General features: G+C 54.1%; 2 protein-coding genes across 2 annotated transcripts; one reads left to right on the top strand and one right to left on the bottom strand.

Annotated features, from left to right (window-relative positions):
* Positions 1–208: 208 nt before the first annotated feature.
* On the top strand, positions 209–1,485 carry IUM83_02843 (uncharacterized protein; the record flags this gene model as incomplete). The annotated part of the gene is made up of 2 exons (XM_067926794.1): positions 209–863; positions 962–1,485. 2 exons carry the CDS (start codon positions 209–211, stop codon positions 1,483–1,485), a joined length of 1,179 nt encoding a protein of 392 aa, XP_067784267.1.
* Positions 1,486–1,745: 260 nt separating this feature from the next.
* On the bottom strand, positions 1,746–3,075 carry IUM83_02842 (uncharacterized protein; the record flags this gene model as incomplete). The annotated part of the gene is made up of 3 exons (XM_067926793.1): positions 1,746–2,315; positions 2,403–2,763; positions 2,831–3,075. The coding sequence occupies 3 exons, from the start codon at positions 3,073–3,075 to the stop codon at positions 1,746–1,748; spliced, it is 1,176 nt and encodes a 391-aa protein (XP_067784266.1).
* Positions 3,076–14,101: the final 11,026 nt, after the last annotated feature.

Genomic DNA, 14,101 nt, shown 5'->3' with positions numbered 1-14,101 from the left:
GTTGTGCCGGCCTCGTTCAAACCTCGCCCGACCGAGTGGATGCCAAGCTCTAATAACCTTCATTCTTGCTTTTACCAAGCCGTCACAAGTCACCTCCTCCGTACCACCAAGACGGTTCTCCTCCTTCATCATCCCTGGTACGCTGATTTGCTGGCTAGTGCTACCGTCACCGATCACTGCAACTTACGTGTTCATGCTTTTTGTTCAGATGGCGAAGCTGACCGGAAGTACTAACTACAAGCTGTCTGAAGTGCGCCGCCTCCTGACGCTCGTCGAGCACTACCTGCCCCTCGGTAAGGACGAATGGGAGCGACTGGCAATCGCTTACAACTCCAACCGAGTGTGTGGCGTCGCAGAGCGAGACCATGAGAGCCTCCGCCGAAAGTTCAAGATGCTCTTCGGAGCACGCAAACCCACCGGTGTGGCCGACATGCCGCCGCACGTGAAGCAAGCGAAGCTGCTAAAGCAGTCCATCGACGCCAAGGCCAGTGTGGTCGACATGGACGACGGCGCCGACGTCGACAATGAAGTCGAGGAGGAGGGCGAGGAGGAGGAGTATCAAGCCGATTTGTGCTTCGACCTCGAGGGCGACGAGGGGCTCGGTGACAACCCGCGCGTGGGCGGCGATGCGGACACGAGCGAGAGAGTCTCCACCAGCGACTCCGTGCATTCTGGCGAGACGCAGACATCGGTCGGGGACAACACCAACATGGCCAGCGGCGTCTTCTCGGACTTGCTGCACACGTCCGGTGTGTGCGAGGGGTTGGAGGCTTTCGCTACGCCGCGACCGTCTCCGCTGGCTGCGCAGTTGACGCAGAGAAAGTTGCGATCTTCTACAACAAAGAAGACGGGTCCAGGCCCGAGTGCGGCGGGACCGGCGGTCTCTGCTGCGTTCACAGCAACCGCCGACGCTGCTAGTGCAATGTGTTGACCTAAACAACCTCGGCTGGACGTCCGCAAGACAAGAAACCACCGACGGAGAAGCGCTACGCGACTTCCTCCAATAGGCTTGGAGGCATCAACTTGGCTGAGTTCCGCGATACCATGGGACGCAAGCGTGCTGCGGACGAAGACGAAGAACTGGCTGAGGCAAGCTGTGCTAAAACAAAGCGCGTGAAGGCTATGAGGGCGACCGCAGAGCTCAAGAAGCGCTTGTCTGACCTGGAGAGCAGCTCCAGCAACATGGTGGGCACCATGTTCGAAATGCTGCTCGTGATACGCGAGGAAAACGAGCGCAAGGCGGAACTTCGCCGCGCTGACGAAGATCAGCGTCGTCGTGACGACCAAACGGCACGCGAGGCACGCTATCTAGCGGACAAGGCGGAGGCAGAAGAGCGATGCCGTCACGAGAAACAGGAGGCGGAGGAGCGGCGCCGTCAGGAGAAGCAGGAGGCGGAGGAGCGCGCCCGTCGTGACAAGGAAGACGCTCGTGCACGCACTCAAGAACTCTTGCTCATCCTGGGAGCTCTAACAAAGAAAGAATGAGCTGTGAATGCTCTAGTGTGGTGAAGATAACAGCGCGGAAGATACAAAGAGGGAGGAAGTGCATTTAGTAGCGTAACATCTCAAACAGCCCTTAGTAATGACGATCACAGCAACACAGTCCATTTACATAGCTTCGAGTGCGAACCCTGTTCTGTATTGGTTAGTAGCTGTGCCGATGCATCCAGCGGTAGCGCTGCTGTACGAAAACTAAGGAAATCAACTACGAAACTTTAAATTCAACCATCTTTACACCAACGCAATCATAGAGCTTCAAACACGCCCTGCTTCGGCAAATCCATCACGCCCGCGAACGTGGTCTTGATCTCGGAGATGCCGACCGTGCGAACTCTGTAGTTCGCCATCCTAAATAGGTTGTTGAGGCGCATGCCTCGTCGGATCGGGTCGTAGGGCAGCGGCAGATTCAGGCGGCTGTAACCTTTCTGGACACTGCCCATTCCCCACTCGGCAGCCTGCCGAATGGAGGTGATCGCATTGTGCAGTGTGCGTGCGGCACTGCGAAGACAAGGCTCAATTCGTTCGATGTCTCCGTCCTTCAAGGGGGTCAGGATCCTCCCCGTCATGGCCGTAGAACAAGGAAATGCAGAGTCAGACACTACATTCATGAGCTCATTGGGGCACAACTGCGGGTCCGTCAGCTTGTTGCGGAACTCCAAGGACGTGTCCGAGTCGTTCCACGACCCCGGACAGTTGTGCTTCGACCAAATGATGCAGCCGTCGGTCGCAAAACAAATCGTGCCGGTCACGAAGACCGAGTGCAGCCAGCCATTGTACATGGCGTTTTGAAGGTCGGCGTTAGAGGGCTGCTGGACCTGTACATTACCCACGTCACATCCGTCTAAAGTTAGTAGATATAGACTAAAAGCAGCTAATATCATTCACATGTACAGTACACGCACGCGTAAGTTTTTACCGTCGATAAATCCGAACGTGTGGGTCAGCAGAGGTTCGCGTTTGTTGACCATGCGTGCAAGCTCCACCTGACGTGAGGGCGAGGGCCAGGAGATGCGTGCAGGTGCGTAACCAGTCAGCGCTAGCGATAGCGCTTCTTCGGCCTTGCGCAGCGTTCGTGATAGAGTGCTTGGCGGGACCCCGAACGTGATGCACAGCGAGCTCTGTTCCATAGATCCCACGTAGAAACGTAGTACGAGCCCCAGCACTTGGTGTAGGTAGCGCAGCTTTGGGGGACGGCCTCGTGACGACGGGGGCGAGAGGTCGTAGAAGCTAGCGAACCTACCCAGCAGCTGATGAAATGCACCCCTATATACATGTACATGGAGGAGGTGTTAGCGTAGGAATAGAGTCATAGATGTTAGTTGCAGCTTACCTGGTTAGACTCGTTGCATTCAGAAAATTCAGGTCGGAGCCATGCTTGTGGAGAGTCATCCATGCGGACTCGTACGGTGCATCGAGGCACCTAGTAGTCAGGTAGTGGCGCGCGCGCATGGCGATGCGCCATTCCTCCTCCAGCATCAGCTGGTGGACGTCGCGTCGAGCGTCGCACACGCGCTCGTTGTGCGTCCTAAACGCCTCACACAGGAGCAGGAGCATGCTGTCGTCGTCCTCGAACATCGCGCTCGCAGGAAGCTCGCAGGAGGGATCTCGAAGGGAAATGGCGACCTTCAAGCCAAACTTCAAGCAGAACTGGATAGATTTGGCTGTACAAGTGTCCCGTTCGAACTGTCCTATGTAGTGCAAACTGAATCGATATCTTTCTAATATGAGACCGTTTGAATCGACCAGAGATTGGTCATTAAGATATTTGTGGTGGACAGAATTTGGGCTATGTTGACATACTTGGTGATATGTCCTGTCATATCTGCTGCATCTATGTTTGGTGATTTCCCTATTTTTGGTAGGCGTCCAATAGTGATGTCCTGCATATTCTAAACCAGGTTGCGACGGCTGTATGAATATGATCGATCCAACACGTGTTCGCCGCGTGCGAACAAGCAAGCGTCTGCGAGGTCATTTAACTTATGCATGCGCGCTATCGTACGCATGGAAGAGCGCGGTGAAGGCGTCCTGGTACGTACGGACAACACAAGGCGTAAGTCTAATACATAACTTAGGTGCTGATAGTTAGACGATGAAGAAGTTGTGCAATTGTATCTTCAAGCCAGATGCGTCAATAGTGTGTCCTGTATCTTTTAAAACAGGCCACGGCGGTTCTATTTACGACCCGAGTGGTGTTGTGTGTCTCTAGAACAAGCTTGCTTGCACTCCACGCTGCGCTCAGTTAAGACGGCACGAATCGACGCGATACGACGTCTTGTGTCCTCTCCAAACATGATACAAGACACCCTCTTCACTCGCCAGCATACTCCTTTATACCCGTATTGAATAAAATAGCGCTTAACGCGCTAGCGCCATTCACACTTTTGACGGATGACCAGCATATCACTGAGAGCAGCGAAAGTCTCGAAACGTGGTCGCAAGCCGCGCAAGGCTGATAGCGCTGCAACTACAACGACCGAAGTCGCAGTTCGCGACGACGTCGACATGGATCCACCTAAGGCGTCTTCGAGACAAACACCATACCAGCGCATGAAAGCCATTTTAGCGACGAAGGTCCTATAACGCAAAGAAAGCCCCCGCATCATACGCACCGTCGAAGGTAACTTCTCGATAGCTGGAATTTGCAGATATCCTCAAATAACACTTTTTTAATTGTTAGATTTACAAGGATTCCTACAGGCGAAGGACCAGACCAACAAGATTGTGGTCCGGATGAAGCTGTTGTGGATTGCAGACCACAGATATGGCAATCGGAAGCTGGTGCGACTTCATTTCGGGGACGCTGAGGCTTCGAAGTCACTTGATGACCTTCTCAGTGTACGTTGGTTGTGAAAAATGACGTATCTTATTCCCCATGACTGACATTTTGCCACAGGTCTTCAAAGCCCCTTACGAGGTCAACCGCGAAGACATCGACTCACTCCTGCTCACCGCAACGATCTGGAACATGGAAAGCGACTTGGATCTCTTGCCGTCCCCCAGGACCGTTGTTGACACTAACGAATACTCCAACTTGCAGCTTTACCACGATACGCAATGCCAACTCACGGCACGACTGACCCAGATGGCATGGCCAAATGAGCACTAAAATGTTCGGCGGTGGACGTCTAACTCGTGAAGCTCCTCCATCATGCATACATATGTCGCTAGGTGAATACATTCGTGTTTGGTTGGTGGGTCTTCAACCAAACTTCAACGGAGATGAGCGTCTGTTAGTATAGAACCCAGCAATCCATTGCCATTTGAGAAATCGCCTCGAGCCGCAGACACAGTGGTCAGCCTGACAAGAAGCCATATAGGTGGGGTGGTTAGCGATAGCTGGCACATTCACGGGCTAACCTCACTGTTGTAGATGACCAAACGGCCCAGATCTCACAACTACAGTGAGGGCGAAACAGAGTGGTTACTGGCGCTAGTTCGTAGCCGCGTACCGACCCGGAAGGAAGACTGGCAAGCCTTGGCTCTTGCCTACAATGCTACGAAGCAACCGAGCTGGATAGAACGAGATTTCGTCAGCCTCAAGCGCAAGTTTCGTAACTCGCGACGGGACTCGGGGACAGCGAGTCTAACTATCGAAGCACCACAGGAGAAGCGAACTACTGCCATGGTTTGTCGTAGTACTACGTCGTCTGCCGAACAACCGCAGGACCTGCGCCATGACTCCAACGAAGTTGATACACAGTCAGCGTTGTCGATGACTTCCCTATCACAGGAGATCGCTGCAGAAAACACTCGCCGGGACAACAATCTACTCGCACCTGTTGGTGTCGGTTGGCTAAGCTCGATAGTGGTTGTCGGGGTGTCATGCAAGGTATCACAATCGAAGGCATAAAGCAGAGACGTAAGGAAAATCCTGTACTCAACAAATATCTAACGCTCAAGAAGTTTTTACTTCAAGCTTGTTGTGTCATCAGTGTTGAGGCGCTGTCTCTTGGTACAGGCCTTCTTAGTTTCACTTGATGACCCTTTTCTACACTTCAACTTCAACTTGCCATGTAATCTGACCCCCCTCGTCCTGCGATCTTGTTGTCTGCGGGTAACGGGGTTACACGTACAAGTGGCTGCAAGCCACTTTTGAAGTTAACAGATAGGATATCTGTTAAAAGTTTTAGATACTTCCTCACCTTGGTGTAAGTCACACCAATGGATACATTCAAGTGGGCCACCACAATGAGTGGTCCACACCTACCCAAAGATCCTATTGGTAGAAAGCAGCATCTTTCTACCAATCAGAGACGTGCATATTAGCGGGGCTCTGACAGCCAGCCGCTGTCAATCCCTTTCATAGATGATAAACAGTTTTAGCAGATTTAGGAGGAAGATCAATTCACAAACAAAACAGTTCTCATTTTACCTATTCTAAGTCACTTGGAGTCTTATCTGATTTAAATTATATTTGTGTATTCAAATATAAGTAACCTAAGTAATTACTAAGTACTTACGCTTCATCATACACGTTGCGCAACGTGTAAGCAAAAGTAGTGAGTCAAGTTAGACCCACTACACCTGGTAGCACTTTGTAGTCCGTCCAACGACCGACTGCTTGACGTTTGTTCGAGGTGTACGAACGCGGAGCCGAGAACCACATGAGCACGGAGGTGCCCATGGAGAGCTCCAACACGCCTGCAACGCATGTTGCACGCGCCGACTGCCCCCACCTGTCTGACCCAGAGTGGGAAGCCCTCCAACGACTGTCAACAGTCATTGGAGAAGCGGCGATAGCTACGATGCTGCGTACGCTATCGCCGACGGAGCAACATGGTGTTGCTCTAGGATTCATCATGAAGGAGCAGCGTGATGCTGCTTCCTCAGTGACGGCGTCGTCAGGGACGACACCGCGTGCTCAGTCATTAACATTGAGCGTAAGCAATTACGTGGGAAGAGAGGGCGAGCCTCTCCTCCGATGGCTTGTCGAGCTCGACACAGCCATAGCGGCTCGACGCATCGTCGACCCGCTGTCGAAGGTCGCGTTCGCCATGTCCTGCCTTGGCGGACGCGCAAGGAGTTGGGCGTATGGACACCGACTCTCCGATCCTATGTGCTTCAGCACGTACGAAATATTCAAAGAGGAGCTCAGACAAGCGTTTGAGCCACCGCAAAACGAGTTCCGATGGAGGGCGGAGTTCCTCGACCTTCAGCAGGGTAAGCATGATGTCCATGCTTACGCGCAGCGCGCACGATACTTGGTCTCAAATATCGTGACCAATCCAATTGACGAGGCGACTAAGGTCGTCACGTTCATGAAGGGACTTAGAGATGGGCCCGTGAAGACCTATCTCTTCCGAGAGTACCCGAGTACTCTCGAAGCTGCAATCGCCCTTGCCAGGCAAGAAGAGTTTAGCCTGCGGCAGGCTAAACTCCATGCAAATGCGCCGAGACCGCTACCGCGCCCGGTAGCGAGGACGGGAGGTCCAGAACCAATGGACCTCTCGAACGCAACAACTGCTGGTTACCAGCAGCAGGGAGGCAACGTGCGATGCTTCCGTTGCGGAAGGATCGGTCACTTTGCACGGGAGTGCACAGCTCCCATGTCCCCTGGAGGTGGTCGTCGTGGCGATACTAGGCATCGCCGCGGACCAACAAAAAACGCGAACATCAAGTAGGGGCGCCCAACTGGTAAAGCAGTAACGCGTGCCGACATCGGGCACGCGACACTGAGGACTGCAGCCCCCAGTGAGACTAGCTCTCGCTGCAAGAAACAAGATGACAGGCCTAACCTGGTCATCTTGAAAGTTTACTCGAAGAGAGCGAGTGACTCTCTTCGAGCTTTGGTAGATTCAGGCGCGTCGAACAACTTTGTTCGACTACGAAGCCTGCCGAGACTTGACTTCGAGGAGGTACAGGTACCTCGAAGTCTTCTGGAGGTACGACTGGCAACAGGTGCCATCGTGAAGACCGAGAAGCGCGTCGTGAACGTGCGCTTCTCGTACAAACAACGAGTGTTTGTCGAACACTTTATCGTCCTGGACCTGGACGATAAGTTCGGCGTGGTAATGGGCATGCCGTGCAAGCCACGGCATGATCCGGTGATAGACTGGAAGAAGCGCACGGTCGTGCGCTTCGGCCGCGGCAGCGGAACAGAGAGCGATGGCCCTGTTACCGCAGCGCACGCACCAGCAGGTGCGCGTGGCTCACCAGTCGAGACAGCGCTTCATGCTGCTGTCCCGGAGTGCCCAGGAAGTGCGCGAGGGCGCGCACAAGTGAAACCAACGTCGGCAATGCTGCCGACGTCAGAAGAAAAAGATGTACTGCTTCCGAGAACCAATACCCACGTTCAAGCGTGCAAGGGACAGTCCTTGACCCGAAGAGGTCAGGTCGACAACGACGCGTCGGCTCCGGGAGCCGACGCACCCTCGGTCATGAGGGGCTCCGCCAATGAATGGCGTCGAAGTGACGAAGGCGTGTCAACTCCGGGAGTTGATGCTGCAAACAGTGCGGACGGTTGCAAACGTACCGCACTGACGCAATTTGCATGCTGTCGTGCAGCCGGGCTGCACGACGAAGCGCCATGCGATCAAGCCGGGCTTGATATCGCGCGCCCGCAGACAGGGTCTGCCGGCGAAGGAACACATTTCCGTGCAGCCGGGCTGCAAGAAGGAAAATGCGGTCAAGCCGGGCTTGATACCGCGCGCCCGCGGACAGGGTCCGCCGGCGAACAACTGTCCATGGCCGGGCCTGGACCAGAAACACCACCGTGCGGAGCCGGGCTCTGCACAACAAGAAGACGGCGCATGCGGAGAACACTGCGCAAGTCTCGGTCCGGGACCGAGACGCCACGAGAGCAGTCTGCTGAGCAGACTGAGGCGGTGACGCCGGACGTCGAGACGCTAAGCGTCTTAACGCGCACCGATACTGGATTCCAGTATCGTGAAATGGAACTCGCTAATCCTCCGACAACGGCGTCGGAGTTGACGTCCCTTCCCGTCATGAGCTGGAATCGCTTCACACGCGTCTTGCGCGATGGACGTGTCGAGCAGGTCTGCGTTCTTTCGAACAGCGAAAGAACGGAGAGCGAGAGCGAAGAGCTGAGACAGCTCTTCATGGGAAATACCACTGAGAGTGAAGACACTCTCAGTGCGAAGACGAAGCGAGAGCGCTTCGAGGAACAAGGTTGGGACTCGCTGAAGTGGAGCCCCTATTACGAATTGTTGAAGGAGTACAAAGACGTACTCCCGGAAGAGATTCCTGCGGAGCTTCCGCAGGATAAGGGTATACAGCACGAGATTGATCTCGTGCCGGGCACGAAGTACTGTGTCACGCGGCAGTGGCCACTGCCGCGAGAGCAAGTAAAAGCGATCGATGACTTCTTTGAAAGTCGTCGCAAAGCAGGACAAGTGCGGGAATCAAAATCCCCGCACAGTGCTCCGACGTTCTGTGTCAAAAAGCCACAGGGCGGATGGCGCATCGTTCATGCGTATAACAAGCTGAACGATGCGACGGTACCGGCACAGACGCCGATACCGCGAAAAGATGTCATCATCGATTCGATGACCGGGAGCACCGTTTACAGTGCTCTCGACTTGCGAGCCGGATTCTAATGCGTGAGAGCGATATCCCTCTCACGGCAGTGAGCACGCCAAGCGGCATGCTCTGGGAATGACTAGTGATGCTACAGGGGCTTAAGAACGCCCCTGCGACTTTCAACAGGTGCGTGACGCACTTGTTGCGCTCGGTGCGCGACTTCGCACCGAGCTACTTCGATGATGTGTTCATCCACAGCCGAGCTGTGGACGGGAAGATCGACGTAGAGATGCACAGGGTGCATCTCCGGAAGCTACTTGAGCTTATGCTTTCGCATAAGCTCTACGCGAACCTGAAGACGTGTATCTTCGGGGCAAGCGAGATACCCGTCCTCGGGTGTCTCGTAGGGAAAAATGGTGTTCGCCCTGACCCGGAAAATGTCAGAGTGGTCAATGAATGGCCAATGCCTTCAAGTGTCAAGGAACTGAGGCAGTTCCTTGGCTTGGCCACGTACTTGTGCAAGTACGTGGAGGATTACGCGGGCAAGATCCGCCCGCTGTCACAACTTCTTAAGAAAGAAGCTGTGTGGAATTGGACAGCCGATTGCCAAACGTCATTCGATGCAGTCAAGCAGGGCTTGACTGAGGCGCCGATCTTGGCAGTGGCTGACCAAGATCGTCCATTTCACGTCGTATGTGACGCATCCGACTTCGCGATCGGATGTGCGTTGATGCAGCACGATCACGAGGGCCGTGATCGTGTCGTCTACTACCAATCGCGTCAGCTGAAGTCAGCTGAGCGCAACTATTCGGTGCATGACAAGGAACTCCTTGCCATGAAATACGCACTCGCAAAGTTCCGAGTGTATTTGCTTGGAAGTAGACCGTTTGTGGTCTGCACCGACCATGCATCACTGCGCACTGCAGTGAAGTCACCACACATTTCACAAAGAATGGCGAGATGGCTCTCATTCTTTGCGGAGTACAGCTTCCGGGTCGAATACAAACCCGGAAGATTGAATGTAGTGGCCGAAACGTTATCACGTCGGCCGGACTGCGCGGAAGCTGTTGACGTCAATGCCATTGACGTCATGCGATCAAGCAAACCCACATCGTCTCTGCTGGACGATGTGAAGGCCGCGTACGCGCACGACGCGGACACGAAGCTCTTGCTGGCTATGGCACAGCGCCTTCTGACAAGTCTCGTCAGAAGCTGCCCAAGCACCTTCGTGCACGTGCACACCGCTTTCGAGTGCACGACGGATTACTGCTTTATAATGCAGTCGACGACAACGCGGATCGCGTTGTCGTGCCGAATGACCATGACCTGCGATTCAGGATCATGTATGAATATCACGATGCCCCGACTGCGGGACATCTCGGACGTGAGAAGACATACGTCCTTCTCACGCGCGACTTCTACTGGCACCACCAGTATAAGTGGGTACGCAAGTACGTCCATGCTTGCGAAGTGTGCCAACGCGTAAGGCCTGCACCATTCGCGCAGGCTCCTTTACAATCACTACCAACTCCGTCGGAGTGTTGGAAGTCCATGTCTTTGGACTTCATCTTTGGTCTTCCCCCGGATAGCGGAGGGAATACCGGTGTTGTGGTCTTCGTCGACCGCTTCAGCAAGATGGTACATTTGCTGCGGTGCCGGCAGAGGTGACCGCGAAGCAGACGGCCCGTCTGTTCGTCAACATGGTGTCCAAACACCATGGCATGCCGACCGACATCGTGTCGGACAGAGACCCGCGCTTCACAGAGCACCTGTGGCAAGAAATGTTTACACTTCTTGGGAGCCAACTTTCGATGTCGACTGCGGATCATCCGCAGACGGACGGTCAAACCGAGCGCGTGAATCGCGTGCTCGTCGACATTTTGAAGAGCTACGCTCACTCGTTCCAATACTGGAGCGAGTGCTTACCGGGCATACACCGTTCTACGTGAATGCCATGCGGCATCCACGTCTACCGAGTTTACTCGGAGTGATGGCTCCCACTTTAAGTGGGGGAGGATCTACGACTGCAATACAGCAGCCGCAGAAAACCGCTGACACTTGCACAGTGTCAGCTTCAACAATGATCAAAACGAATGAGTCTGCGCAGGGCGCAGACTCCTCCAACAACAAGGACAAAGACCACGGGTCTGCGCAGGGCGCAGACACCGCGAAGAACCACGCAGAGGCCGGGCCTCTAGCGGAGAGCGAGCTGAATGATTTCAGCTCGGATGCAATCAATTTCATCACCAAAAGACAAGCCGTAATTCGGTTTGTCCAAGACGCAATAGCAGCTTCTGTTGACCAACAGAAGCTGAACGCAGGCAATGTGGGCAGAGACAACACAAATGAATTCAAGGTTAGTTCATTGGTTTTGTTAGCTACGCAAAACGTGCCTAAACATGCAGTTTCGGATTTCGGTGCAAGCAAGCTTGCTCCGCGCTTCATCGGGCCGTTCACTGTGTTGGCACGGCACGGCAACGCTTAGACGCTAGACATACCGTCTAGCATGCGCCTCCATCCGACCTTTTACGTCGGACGGCTGAAGCCATACCTGCAGCACGAGCCATCTAGCTCGGCTGACCCGAAGCCTCGGCAGGAGCCGAGGCAGAAGCGGAAGTCTTGGCCTCGGCGACGAGCAGCCTCTCCTCCAGCGCGCGGACGCACTGGAGCAACCCCTTCATCTGGGTCCCCAACTCGACCTGGATATTCGAGGCGGTCTGCGAGACCGCCGCGACTTGGGCCTTCTGGTTCGCCAGCTCCTGCTTCAGGGCGGCGAACTCAGCGCCCTGCAGACGCTCCACGGCGGTCACCCGGTTGTGGAGAGGCGCGTACTGATCAGCCCGGGGCTGATCATACCCGGGGCGTGTTCCCACCCCCGCCACCGCCGATCCGTGACGCCCGCGACTCAACCCGCTGGATTGTTGAGCGGATTGTTGACCATAGTATACCGAAAACGAACCCTCAAGGGGCTCGTTTTCGTATTCGTTGGAGAGGATTTCCTCCCCATCAAGATACATGGGAGCCGCGGAACGTCTTGCTGGAGGACGTTCCGGAAATGGTGAGGGCGTACGAGGAGCAGTACGCGCTGGCACAGCGGAAGTAACACGAGCGCTGCGGTCATCGCTAGCGCCCGAACCCTCCCGTGCTAAGAACTTAGCACGGAGCTCTTTGAGACTTTCGGGCACACGGAATGACGTGTACCCGTTCAGGTCGCGGTCGCTCAGGCGGACCGCGCCTGGGAAGCACTTCGTGCACTGAAAACCCTCGGGCACAGCGCACAGCACGGTAGCCTCCTCCGCTGCAACGTGGAGTTGCTCCAACATTCCACGCTTCGAGTACGTCTTGAAGCGATCACGCGCTTGCTTAATCCGATCACGATAAGCACTCGGCTTCTTGTTGAAGTTCTCAACAAAAGCTTTCCAACTTTGACAAAGCCTACCACTCGGGCACTTTGCTGTGAGAAGATGTCTTCTTGCTTTGAAACCATCGGAGCTCATGGAAGAGTCCGATGTAATAATCGCGCCTTTGATGCATTTCCGCATCAAAGTGCAGCTCGGCAGCCACAGCGTCATCTTTGATGGCGCTGCACACGTACAGCGGCACCTCATTCGGAGGTACCGAGTTCCCATACCGGTCCGCAATCTCGGACGCGGACGGCATCCACGGATCGCGCGCTGCAGGCGCAGCGCGCAGAGTACTGAGAGCCCCAGCGGAAGCGAGTGGGGTATCACTCTCGGTTGGCGAACGCTTCGAACTCGAAGCGTCCGATTCGTCCCCTTCACGCGGGCGAATGTTCTTAGCGTGAGGGTCGAGCGATTCGCTCGACACTGAGTCTTTGCGCTTTGAGGACAAGTCCTTCTCGTCCTCCATGTCTTCATCGTCGTCGTCGAAGTCGACGACGTCGCCATACTTCGCCTTCTGGCATTCGAAGTAGTCATCGATGGAGAGATGACTCTCCACCGACTTCGGAGTCTTCTTCTCTTGAGGCGCGCTCATCGTTGAATGAGCGCGGATTTCTTCTCCAAACGCGGAGAATTGACGAATGGTCAATTCAGAAGATTGACGTGCGGAGACCCCGCGCGTCTAACCTTAAGGGAGGATGGTGTAACGGGGTTACACGTACAAGTGGCTGCAAGCCACTTTTGAAGTTAACAGATAGGATATCTGTTAAAAGTTTTAGATACTTCCTCACCTTGGTGTAAGTCACACCAATGGATACATTGAAGTGGGCCACCACAATGAGTGGTCCACACCTACCCAAAGATCCTATTGGTAGAAAGCAGCATCTTTCTACCAATCAGAGACGTGCATATTAGCGGGGCTCTGACAGCCAGCCGCTGTCAATCCCTTTCATAGATGATAAACAGTTTTAGCAGATTTAGGAGGAAGATCAATTTACAAACAATACAGTTCTTATTTTACCTAATCTAAGTCACTTGGAGTTTTATCTGATTTAAATTATATTTGTGTATTCAAATATAATTAACTCAAGTAATTACTAAGTACTTACGCTTCCTCATACACGTAGCGCAACGTGTAAGCTAAGGTAGTGAGTCAAGTTAGACCTGCTAAACTGTGGGCTTTCTCAAGCGTCAGTCGCTGCTTTCGCAACAGCGGGATCACGTCGTTTCGCCGCGAGAATTTGATTTCTTTCCTCGATTCTTAAGGCGGCTCTCATTTTCTTGCTAGCCGCATCTTTTACATTCATCATGATGAGTTCGGCAGCTTCTATCTTCCTGCGAAAATGTTCGATCTCAACCTCCATGCACTTTTCGTGAGTGAGCACGCGTCGCGGACCCAGATCTATCCTTGTATTCTGCGCTAGTGTTTCTTTTTCCTCCCCCTTGGGTGGGGTGGCGACTTCGTTAACGAGCTCCGGAGTCCGTGTAGGGACAGACCATCTCGGACTACCACGCATGGCACGGCCTTCAATGTCGTGAATGGGGAGCGGTCTTCCACCACTTTATACTTCGCATACCGCGAAGTCGGACGTGTGTCCTTCGAAACGATGGATCTGTCGATTGCTTTAGGATTGGGTGGCCAAATGCCGGTAGACCCCCATGAAGCTTGAATGCTGTCCAGTGAATGCTGTGGTTTCACGGCTTCACTCCATACCGAC

This window comes from Phytophthora cinnamomi (genome assembly GCF_018691715.1).
Source record: "Phytophthora cinnamomi strain GKB4 chromosome Unknown Contig92, whole genome shotgun sequence".
NCBI classification, from domain to species: Eukaryota; Oomycota; class Peronosporomycetes; order Peronosporales; family Peronosporaceae; genus Phytophthora; species Phytophthora cinnamomi.
Note: the sequence above shows the minus strand (reverse complement) of the source record. Positions and strands in the feature narration are given on the sequence as shown.